This window comes from Desmodus rotundus, chromosome 3 (genome assembly GCF_022682495.2).
Source record: "Desmodus rotundus isolate HL8 chromosome 3, HLdesRot8A.1, whole genome shotgun sequence".
NCBI lineage: Eukaryota > Metazoa > Chordata > Mammalia > Chiroptera > Phyllostomidae > Desmodus > Desmodus rotundus.
Genome location: NC_071389.1, coordinates 172,816,353 through 172,828,360, shown reverse-complemented (window position 1 = coordinate 172,828,360; position 12,008 = coordinate 172,816,353). Strand labels below are relative to the sequence as shown.

The following is a 12,008-nucleotide window of genomic DNA, read 5'->3' as shown; positions in this document are numbered from 1 at the left end:
CTGTGCCATAAGAAAGATAGATAAGATCTTTCTTATCTATCGCTAAAATAATTACTCTGCTTTCCTCTAAGGGGGGAGAGATTAACAAAAGACACTGTGCAGTGCCTGTCAAAAGATTTATACCCCTTCAGGGCAGAAATCTGCTTTCTCTCCTTGGCATCTGCGTCCCAGCACGGAGAACAGTGCCTAGCAGGGAGTTGGAAGCATTTGTCAGGACTGCCTCAAGGTTCCCCCTAGGGAATTTAAGAACTGCAACCTTCCGGCTGCTGCTTTGGACCTGTAGTATAAGGATACTCAAAGCGTAACCCTGCTGCTGATGCTGCAATTAAACAGAATAACCCAGAAAGCTACTGTTAACAAAAAAGTCCTCACAGAGGCCTAAAACTCACTGTTCTCAGGACACCAGTACCAAATTGAGTCGTATATAATAGCACTCTTTGATTTTCACGTATTAATCTGCCACCTGAGAGATGGGAGATGGAAGTCACGTCAGGCGAAAGTCTGCACTCAAACTACATAGGTTTATTGTAAAAGTTTAACCTTCACCTCCAGTCTTCTTCCATCTTAACTGCTGGGTAACGTGTGAAGAAGGCATGAACACAGTTGATATTTTGTGAGGGTGAGTACATCAGAACTTAAGATTTGTGGTTCATAAGCCTATCTTCATAAGAAATGAGTACATGCCGTCATCAAGAGCTTTCCACCCTAACACATATAATATGTTCAGTAAATATTAGCTGAATGAATGAATGAATAAATGAATGGATGGTGGGGTCTCCATAAGTCATGATTACTAGTATACTTCTATTATGATTATGCTCTTGTCTTTACCAATAAAGAAACAACGTTGTATACTACACTGTATATATCTCTATAAATTCAAAGAACATCTTTAGAAATAATGAACACTGTGGAAATGAATAATGATCAGAGTCATATTTTAACTTTCTTAGCAAATTTTCACCTGGATTGATGTATAAAAATGGAAAAGTTTTAAATTTATTTGAAGGAGCCTAATACCAGAACCAGATAAATGGGCTTGAAGTTTTCTGAAACTGAGGGGACAATTATTAGACATCACTGAACGACCTTGTTAACACTGGGACCTGGCAGGTTCGCTGTAAAGAGGGCACAGCAACGTTGACAGAATCCTACCTGAGAAAAGCAGTGCCTGGGTATAGTTAACACCCATTTCCCTTAGAAAATATGAGTAAGCACAGAAAAGAAAGAAACTTAGATAGACATCATAGTTCTAAAAGTGAAAAATTACAAGCATTCCCACTAATGTCAGGAAAAAAATAATGCTTTCTATTTGATTGTAACACTCTATATTTAAGCTTTGTTTTATTGTTCTTCTCCATTTGAATACTACAACAAATATGACTATTCAAGAGAATTAACTAAAAAAATTTTGGAATAACAGAAGTTCAGTAAAATAAGTGGTTACAAGGTAAACATTCAAGACTCAGTAGAAAAAAGAAGAGGAAACATTATATGATCACCTCAATAGATGCAGAAAATGCAGTTAATAAAATTTAGAAGCACTCATTTTGAAAAACTCTCCATAAATATAAAGAAATGTCCTTAACCTATAGCTAAAAACCTACAGAAAACATTATACTTAATTCTGTATCAATGAAAGTGTTTCTTTCATAATCATGAACAACCCTTGGTTTCACCACTTCTAATTAACATTGAACTGGATGCTTTAGCAGTACAAAGGGTGACAAAGATCTCCTTCATTATTTGCAGATTATATGACTGTGTCAATACAAATTCCAAAAAGAACATGTAGATATATTGTTAATGAGTTAATATTTACCCATATATTATCAAATGTTAGTTAAAATAAAATTTACAAATGTTTTAGAAAATCAAAAGACAAAATTACATACTGAAAGACACATTGCATATTAAGAAAAAATACCCAGAATAACCAAACTGAACTATATATTAGAAAAACTATTGGACTCCAAGGAAAAATAAACTTTCTTTAAGCATCTAGGCAAAAAGAGTAAGTCCTTAATAAAGGAAAGAAGTTCATTATGTCATCAGAGTTTTGCATAGTAACCTTTTTTAATTGACTTTTTTTGAGAGAGAGAAATACTGATTTTTTTGTTCAACTTATTGATGCATTTATGGATTGATTCTTGCATGTACCCTGAGCTGGGATTGAACCCAAAACCTTATTGTATTGGGGTAGCCAACTAACCTACCTGACCAGGGCTCAAATAGTAATCTTTTATTCCAGAAGAAAAAGGAATAATATTTTTATGGCACTGAAAAAACAAAATGTGAGACAAAAATGTTGTATCTAGCCAAATTGACTTTGAAGTATGAAGGCCACAGACAAACTATTATGAGCACCGACGATTCAGAAACTTATGTCCTTGAGGGTTCCTGAGCAAATGACCTTCAGATTGTCGAAGTGACTGAGTGGTATAAACATAAGGACTGGTTGAGATTTAATGATAGTTAGAAGAGACACTGCATACTATGTGTAGTATAAATACTACTAGCATAAAAAAAAAGTGGAATAGGAAGCACATATAAAAAGTAGAATAAACATTCTGTTTGCTTTATAGTATTAACTGAGATAAAATGGACAACATTGCCAATTAGATCCTGGAGAAGAAGAAGAGGTGTAAAGGGGTAAAGAGCATTGTATACAGATACTTTTTATACCATTAGAATACAATTGCAAACCTTCTTAAATACACAAAAAAAATTAACTTTAGGAAGTAGAGACACATGAAAACCAAAAAAAGACCAGAGAATGAAAAACATTTTGTATAAAATACATGTGTATTAGATATAGTACTATAACATGCAACTTTTTTGTAAGATAGTTGAAAGAAAGACAAAAATACATATAAAAATTAAAAAGTAAAATAATGAGCCCTGTCTGGTGTGGCTCAGTGGATTGAGTGCTGGCCTGTGAACCAAAGCGTTGCTGGTTCGTTTCCCAATCAGGGCACATGCCTGGGTTGCAGGCCAGGTTCCCCATTTGGGGGCATGCAAGAGGCAACCACACACTGATGTTTCCCTCTCTTTCTCTTTGCCTTCCTCTCTCTCTAAAAATAAATAAAATCTTTAAAAAAAATAAAAAACAAAATAATGAAATCAACCTGTAATTTTTTAAAAATTTAAATATACAGGAAGGAAGGAATAACAGAGAGAGTACAGGGATAGAACCTGGGCTTCTTGAAATGTACATTTTTTATCGATTTAACTTCTTTAAATACTTTAAATAATTATAAGCAAAAATTAAATTTTAAAACGTTATCTCTAAAAATAGAAAATAAATCTAAAAGAAGTCAAAATAGAGTATTACAATCACAGCTTTATATTGCACCATGAAAGTTTGTTTTATATTTGCTAACAACTCAACATGAACTTGAAGTTTATAAAAAATAAGTTTTAATTACTGGGCTCCAAATAAACATCTTTGGTTCTTGACTTTTCCCCCCCACATCTAACAAACACAAAGAAACAAATTTTAAGTGAAATGACTCAATTCAAGGGAATGTAACTCATCATCTTTTCTTTTTCATTTCTCTAGGAAAATAAAGGAAAGTCTGGAGTGTTTCCCTGTTAAATTGAATAACCTGATTCACACACTTGCACAAATGACAACCGTAAGCCCTGCCAAATCTACTTCACAGAATTTTTCCCAAAAATCCTGTACACTGAGTGCAACCAGGTCAATTCGAAGAGCGACAATTTTAAGGTTCAGCAAGAAAACTAGTGCTGTAAGTCTCCAGTCTGTCACCTTGACTTAAATATCACTTGATTTCATCTCAGACTCCAGTTCACTATTACACAGCCTTCCTTAAACTGTGGTTTTTGTTTTTACTACCCAAATGAAATGTCAGTGACTGAGCAGAAGTGCCACCATGGAGGATGTTCCAAGAAGAAATCATACCAGAGCTATTAGAAGAGAACCATCAAAAAGAACAGACTCTGCCAGTGGTAGAACATAAATCAAGAGCTACTTAAAGTGTCCACAAGTAGAGCAGAAATTAGGCGGTCTTTTCCTAGCACATAAGATTATGATATCATTATACAGTGTGTTCATATGTAATTTTGCCATTACGTCTCTTAGCTTCCATGATGAGTTTTTCTTTTTTTTGCTCAAAGATGCTTGCTTTGTTTGGTGACAAGTAAGGAGATTTTAGAAGGTATCACAAGGTTGATATTGCCATCTTTTGATTTTTGTCTATTTATTTCCTGCAGCTGTATCTAATCCAGGTGACACACCGGAACAACGAAACAAGCCTGACAGAAAAGTCATTTGAACAGTTTTCACAACTCCACAGTCAACTTCAGAAGCAGTTTCCATCACTGACGCTCCCAGAGTAAGGCGCTGTCCTCCTCAGGGTTTGCCTCAGTGCTTGTCCTTGAACAGAAGGGAAAACCAGGGTTATGAGATTTTCTCCTTGGGAGCAACACAGCGTTCCAACTCCAAGGCCATCAAACCTATCCCAGAGAGTCTGCATTGCTCTCACAGTAAAACACCTTGTCTCAAAAAACAGAATTTTCTGTTTGCTTCCAGCCATTGATTTTGTAGACAGAAAAGTTGAGAACCAATTACATTTTTAATTGGTTATTTAAAAAATTGTTTTATTTGCCTGTTTTTAAATTTAATCTTTTTGGGTTTTCTATAAAAATAAAATTGAAATTGAAAATTCAAAACTTAATTGAATAGATATACTTTTAAAATAAGTAACTGCAATATACAGCTCGGATATATTTATTTGCTGTTCCAGAAAAAGTTAAAATTTTAATATAGTAAAATTTTAATTTAGTAAAATTTATTAAAATCAACTGACTTTTGTTGTCATTAATTATTGACTTTGATTTGTACTATCAAAATTTAATTTACTGTTCATTTTGAAGTAATCTTCAAAATCATTGATTCCTTTCATGTTTTATTAGAAAAAGTACTAAATGTAAGCAAACTAAATGAAAACAGCCTCTGTTCAAACTTTCTAAAATTTATCAGGTAGAACTAACCAAACTTAAGTCATAGACTTCAATGAGGTGAACTTCCAGAAATTAAGATGTTGGCACCCTGATCAGCCAAATGTAGTACCTATGCAGGGATTTTTAAGTAAATGACCCTTTAACAATGTGAATGTTCTTACCTGACCTGACGTACTTCGTACGTACGGATTTTTACTAGGCTTTCAGGATTTAATCAGTTTTCAAAATACAGAGCTAAGCAAAGACATCAATGGATGGAGAGATGTTGTGCAATACTGACAACTGAGTAGTTCGCACTCATGAAAAACTATACTTGAAGATGTCACAGAAATTTTGAAGTACAAATGCTTTAAATATCAGTAACAAAATTAGACTAAGAGCACATTCACGAGACTGGGAGGAAAGGAATGTGATTGTGAAACTTTTAAAAGTAACATCAGTTTTTTAAAAAATCTGGTAGAATAACTGAGAAAGAAGAGATGCTGGCAAAAACCGAATTCAGATTGGCTGCACATGCTGTATTCAACATCAGTGGTTGCCATCATACGCTACTAAGAAATGCCTTAGAAGTGTAAGTTAATTTGTGTGAAAGAGCTGTCCTTTTCAGTTTCCAACACTTCTCTGCTCTACACATTTATGTCTCCAATACATATTAGTATAACTTGGAAACCTTAAACGTGCCAATAACCTTTCTATATATGTCTCTTCTCAACCTTCACCTTTAGTTAAGATTTTGCTTTGCTCAACAACTACTGCCTGGTAATGGTACCTAAGTTGATTTTAAAACTATTCAAGCGATGTGTGAACCTGGTCTGGAAAGTATGATGAGAAAGTTAGAATCATGAACAAAATTCATATCACAGCGTGTAACTGTGGTCTTCATGTTGGGCCATTTGTGTCTCTGGGTACCTCCCAAGAAAACACAGGCCTGGAAATCTTCCTAAAGAGTGATGGTCTTCTTTAAAATTAACCTGCTTGAGAAAGATTGATTTCCTTCCCCTCTCCTACTTTCACCAATCATCCAAAATCTTTTTTTTGATACACTATCCTAGTAAAATGTCCAAAATTTTATTTTGGTACATTGTCCTAATAAAATGAAAAAAAAGGTAAAATGTTTAGGTACATTTTACTTAGGAGTTAAAAAAAATCTCCGAGGATCAAATAAAGGGCAAATCAAAATACTGTTTTTGATAGCAAGAAAATTAATTACCTAAATAACCAGATATCAAATCTGTTTGCAAGTCAGATGTTTTTCAATCTTTGGTCTTGACAAAATTAAGAGAAGAAATTATGTCCCCATCAGATAAAAGATCATAAAAAATAATTTTTAAGAACTGAATTCTATTTCATATTTAGCATATGACACAAAAGCATCTCAAACAATCGAGTGATATTACTATAATCGAACTCCTCATATGCTTCTTTATACACAAGATATTTTTTGAGTACATACATCTATAAAAATATCGCCAAAGGTATAGGACTGATGTTGAACTCCATTTTATTTAGCAATAGGGAAAATTTGTCCACAGATACACAAGTTATTTAAAACCAGCCCAAAGCATCTATTTATCAAATTCATTTCTATATTTTGATTAGTTCCATATGGTACTAATTTCATAACTAAGGATGAACATGTTTAATACTTTAAGCTTTAGAACTGCAAGTGACCTTTTAAAAAAAACAATTATTTAACTACACAAATATGCTGTTTGGGACTTCCGGGACATTCCCAGCAAGAAGCAGTGGATGAGTGGGCCCACAGTTACACACTTCTGTGTGTCTGTTGACAATGCTTCACTTCCTCCCATCCTCCTCTCCCTAGGAAAAGGCCTTTATCAAAGAAGGAGAATTAGGAAGGAATGCCGAGCAAGACTGAATTTAGAGGAAGCTGCTAGATAGTTCCTAAAATGATATATTTAATCTGCAAAATGCATTGCCAAGTGCTGATCATTAACAGTTCATTCCATCCAATAATCTGTCTTAATTGTATCGAACCCATGGAGATGAATCACCAGAATGTAGGGACGAAGTTCTGCAAGTCAGACTCCGGGGGAAAGTGAAACTGTGTTCCAAAAGACTCCGGCCAGATGGAGGCATATGTCGCTGGGTAGAGAGCTGAACTGCGTTAGCGTAGCGGTGTCTCTAGTGAACCCAGAAGAAACAATGCAATCTGACCTTTCCGAGAAATTATGAATCATTAACTTCAGAAAACATTTATTAAGCCCCCACAGGTATTTAAGGAACAAAATGTGTGGTCTACCATAAACACTGTAAGAAGGAACATATATATTGATTTAGGACGCTAAACTGAACTAAACTATTGTTAATATTAGTGACAGTTAAAATAGCACAAGGGGCCGCGGCCATGGTAAAGAAGCTCTCGGTATTCATCATGCGTTCTGTGGTTGCTCTTGGTGATGTTTTTATTGGAACTTCCATCAGATGCAGCTGTAGCTTCACAGACAATCCTAAAATGAAGAGGCCGATTTTCAAACTGATGAATGTACATTTTTTTTTCTTTTAAAATAGGTTTCCTCATTGGTGGCACTTACCTTTTACAAATTCAGATGAGAAAAGATTCAAAGACATAAATCATTACATGGAACAGATATTAACTGGATCATACGAGGTTGCAAATGTAAGTTACAATTTACTTGTATACTTTGGCATAAAATATCAACTATTACTGGAAATATTTTATTATACTTTATGATAATATTCTGTTAGCGTTACAGAACAGACTGGGGTGGGGTGAGTAAATGATATACTGTTATCAAAAGGACCCCCCTTTTCTTTCTGGGGGTCCTCCCCCATCACCTACTAGGTTTGCCTTGCCCACCACCAGAGATTGGTGAAAAGGAAAAGAATTATTTACTTAAAAGTTATACAGACTTAGAGTAATGACTTAATGTCTTCATTAAAATACTAAAGTTCTTTAGAATACCCTCAGACCCACACAGTCCTTCCTTCTCCCCTCTGCCTAGTCTGGGGTACCATATCTCAGGAAAAGAAGTAGAAGTCCGTGATTCAGGCTCCCGGCACCATCAGCTGTGTTGCCACCACGGGGTCCCCACTCTGCCAAAGCCGCGTGGTTCTCTCCTCCGGGTATGGCTGCCGAGCCTGGGTTTAAATCCCAGCACCAGTCTTCCTCTGCAGCCCCATTTCTGACTCCTCCTACAATCAGTTACACCTGCCAGCATTCCCGTATTCTTCCAGATTTACTGGGCTGCCATAGTAAGTCTGGGCAGGTGTGGCCCCATGGCGTGGAGCCAATCTTCTCCAAGCTCTCACGCAGGCACTGTAACCAGGTGGAGTTGCCTCCCAGTTACATCTTGGGTGTAAGTCACTTCCATCCCCCTGGCTCAAAGCATGGCCACAGCTATTTAACATATCTATGAAGCCAGTTAAACGTTATAGACATGCTAAATGACCATGCAAGAGGTTCTCAGCACAGCTGTTGCTGTACAAAACAGCTCTGAATGGCCCTGCTCCCTGTGTCCCTTCCCCCAAGCTCAGACTTGTGGGGGTGAGGACATCCTATATATTTTTTTCTAATATTTCCTAGACACCCAGAGTTCTAGACCCCATTACAAATCCCTATTTGGGTCCCCACCCCTCTTGGCTGCACCCTGTTACATTAGTCCTATAGTCATTTAACAAACATGCATGTCTAACATGTGGAAAATCTCTGAGCAGGGAACTGTGGAACAGCTAAAAGGTACAGCACCTTGGCCTCAAATAACTTGGAGTAATATGTGATTAGTGTACTATCAGTGTTGCTTAGGCGCCTTAGCATTTTAGAGAATTAAGAATTGCTTCTGACTCATATGATAAGGTTCCAAAGAGAAGAGAGCATGCGAGCTGTGTCTTTAAAAGCAGATAGTATTTAAAAGCGGTGGCATAGGGAAGTGTTTCAAGTACAACCAAACAACATAGGAAAGATTATGAGCAGGTGGCTGTGGAGGGAACAAAAGGGATTGTATTGATTCCATTGCTGCTGTGACAGATTACCACAAATTTGGCAGCTTAAAGCAACACGTATCTATTTTCTTTCAATTCATAAGATCAAAGTCCAAGAATGGGTCACATGGGACTAAACTCAAGGTGTTAGGGAGCTGGTTCTTTCTGCAGATGATGGAAAAAGTGACCCACTTCCTTGGCTTTTCAGCTTCCAGAGAGAGCCTCATTCCTTGACCTTGTGTCCTTTCCAGCGATGGCACATTCTGACCTCTGCTTCTGTCATCGCGTCTCCCTAGATTCTAACTCTGACCGTCCTTATGATAATAATATCCAGAATAATCTCACCACTTCAAGATTATTCATTTAATTTCAACTGCCAAGCACTTTTTGCCATGGAAGGTAACATATTCACATTAGGATGTGGACATCTTTGGAGGGCCAGTATTCTGTCACAGGGACATAGAAAAAAAGTGCAAGGTTATGACTCAGCTGGATCTCAGCAGTCTTGTGAGGAAGCTGTCAGAGGAAGGTTAAAACCAACAAGGAGGTCAAAGCCAGGATGTCAAGAGGTAAAGCTAAGACTTAGAGAGTAGCAAGGAACTAAAACTAGTAAGAAAAATAACAGTGTCCCTCACCACTCTGGGGGTCTGGACCTCCTTCTTGGGCGAGACTGTGTTGTTTTTAATTGTTAGCATTTTAAAATGTAAAATATAACACATATCCAGAAAAATCTACACCGGAAAGTTGACGGTTCAAGGACTAATAATCATGGGCACACCCATTTGACGATGCAGTAGTTTCAAAACAGGTGTGAAAATTGTTCGCCACCCTCTCATCATTAATAACAGGAGCTATGTCCCCCATTTTGAACCCAAGAGGACCTTTGTGATTAAACTTGTTTTCATTAAATAGAATTTGGTGGAAGTGACACTTCATAGCTTCCATGTAAGTTTAGAAAAGGTCATACAACTTCTGCCAGTTCCCCTTGTGATATTCACTATGGGAGCCTTCAGCTGCCGTATAAGAAGTTGAGCTACCCTGAGTCTGCCACATGGAGAACCAAAAGAGAGAGATGAAATAGAAAGATGTCCAAGAAACACAGCTGTCCTGGGGCCCAGCTGAGGTTCCAGTCTGCGGCAAGCATCAGCCTCAAAGCCCTATGAATCATTCCTGCCCCCAGAGCCAGAGGACCACCATATTAGAAACACAACCAGAAACAGCCTCGGTGAGCCTAGTCAAAGCCCAGAGTGAGAGGCACTAATAAAAGGACTGATGTTTAAACCAACGATGCGGTGACAGCTTTTTCTTATAACAGGTGTCTGACAGCCTCTATTGAATATTGTTTTTCTATTTTTCATCAGTATTTAGATATAACTGAGTTTTATATTGACATTTTTACCCAACAACATTACTAACTTCAGTTTTAATTCTAATAATTTATCTGAATTGTTTTTTGAATTTTCCACTTATAATCATATTGTCTACAAATAATGAGTCACTGTTTTCTTTTCCATATTCATATATTCTATTTATTTTTCTTGCTATTTTGTGCAGGGCCTCCAATATAAAGTGAGTTGAAGAGGTGATGGTGGACATGCTTGTGTTGTTCCACTGTCTAATACTTAGAAGTATCTAATATTCCCTCAAGTATGTAGGCTCTTGTAGGTAGCCTCTATTATTTTAAGAAAGCTTCCTTCTCTTCCTGAGTTGCCAATAATTTGTACAATAAAAAAGGTTGAGTTCCGCAAGTTTTTTTTTCTGAATCTATTGAGCCGATCAACAATCATCCAATAACAAATAGTTTTCTCCTTTAGTCTGTTAATGTGGTAAACTACACTGAAGAATAATGTAATTTTAAACAAATTTGCATTACTAGAATAAACTCCAAATTGTTGTAATGTATTATGCTTTTTATGTATTGCTATATTTGATTTAACATTTCTTAGCATTTGTATTCAACTTTGTTTATTACAGAGACAGCCTAAAGTTTCTCTGTGTTATAATGCTCTTACCAGGAATCAAAATCGAGAATATGCTAGCCTCGTAATACTAGTAGTTGAAAAGAATTCTTGTTTTTTTTCCTACTCTATGGAGGAGTTTGTATAAAATCAGTTTTATTTCTTTAATTTGTAAAGCCACATAGGTTTGGAGATTTAATATATTTAAGGGCTATAGGACAATTTTACATCTTCTGTTTTCGGGGACTCTATTTGTTAAGTTATAGTTTGCAGGAAAATTTTGCTACTTTATCAGCATAAAGTCATTCACAGTATTCTATTTAGCATTTGTAAGACCTGAAGACATGCCCACTCTTTCATTGTTCACGTACGTCAATTCCCTGATCAGTTTTGTCAGGGAATTATGAATTTTACTAATCTGCGCAAAGAGTGAAATGTGGGATTTATGGACTGTCTTGATTATATTATTCTTCTATTTCATTTTTGTTTTTATTATTTCCTTTCTTCTGTTTCCTTTGGTTCTATTTGCTCTTCTATTTATAACACCCTCAGATACTTACTTGTTTATTTTTATATTGGAGACTTTTGGCCTCCAATATAGTAGATAATCAGATATCCTATTATATCACTAATTTTTAGCAAATATGGACTCAAGAACATTGTGCTCCAGTAGTGTTTCCCAGCTGGTAGACACTCACCTGGAGATGCTGTTTTGTATCCAGGGCGAGCGCCTGAGCACTTGGAGAGGTACTATCTTAACTCAGCTCCGAGTGGGGCAGAGGAGGCTCCCAGACAGCATGGCACTCAAGGTGATATGAAACGGCAAATAGAAGTCAGTAAAAAAAATAAAAATTGGGGAAAGGTGTGCTAGACAAAGGGAACTGTCAGGACAAAGGGTCTGTGAGGCTACACGCATTCCTCTTGCTCCGTGGCTTAACCAACTCAGTGACTATATTCATTCCATTTTCACAAGTCCATCAATCTAAATAAATATTTTAAATAAAAATAACAGAATCACTAGCCTATATTAACCTGTGGGATTTACAATGATTTTTAGAACCTAAGAGATTGAAACTTTGCATCTGAAAAGTATTTAGCCCT

At 36.4% G+C, this 12,008-nt stretch overlaps 1 protein-coding gene across 5 annotated transcripts in view; it reads left to right on the top strand.

Moving 5' to 3' along the window:
- Nucleotides 1–12,008, top strand: part of PIK3C2G (phosphatidylinositol-4-phosphate 3-kinase catalytic subunit type 2 gamma) — a 280,978-nt gene that overhangs the window by 214,343 nt on the left and 54,627 nt on the right. For 4 of the 5 annotated variants that reach the window (XR_011651038.1, XM_071221070.1, XM_053921758.1 and 1 more), the window contains exons 29-32: nucleotides 3,563–3,752; nucleotides 4,237–4,358; nucleotides 5,447–5,557; nucleotides 7,519–7,627. Coding sequence is in view for 4 of the 5 variants with exons in the window: in XM_071221070.1 (XP_071077171.1) it covers nucleotides 3,563–3,752; nucleotides 4,237–4,358; nucleotides 5,447–5,557; nucleotides 7,519–7,627 (532 nt within the window). In the remaining variant the exon portion in view is untranslated. The remainder of the gene's footprint in view (nucleotides 1–3,562; nucleotides 3,753–4,236; nucleotides 4,359–5,446; nucleotides 5,558–7,518; nucleotides 7,628–12,008) is intronic. The other variant, XM_071221071.1, reaches the window with a different exon arrangement.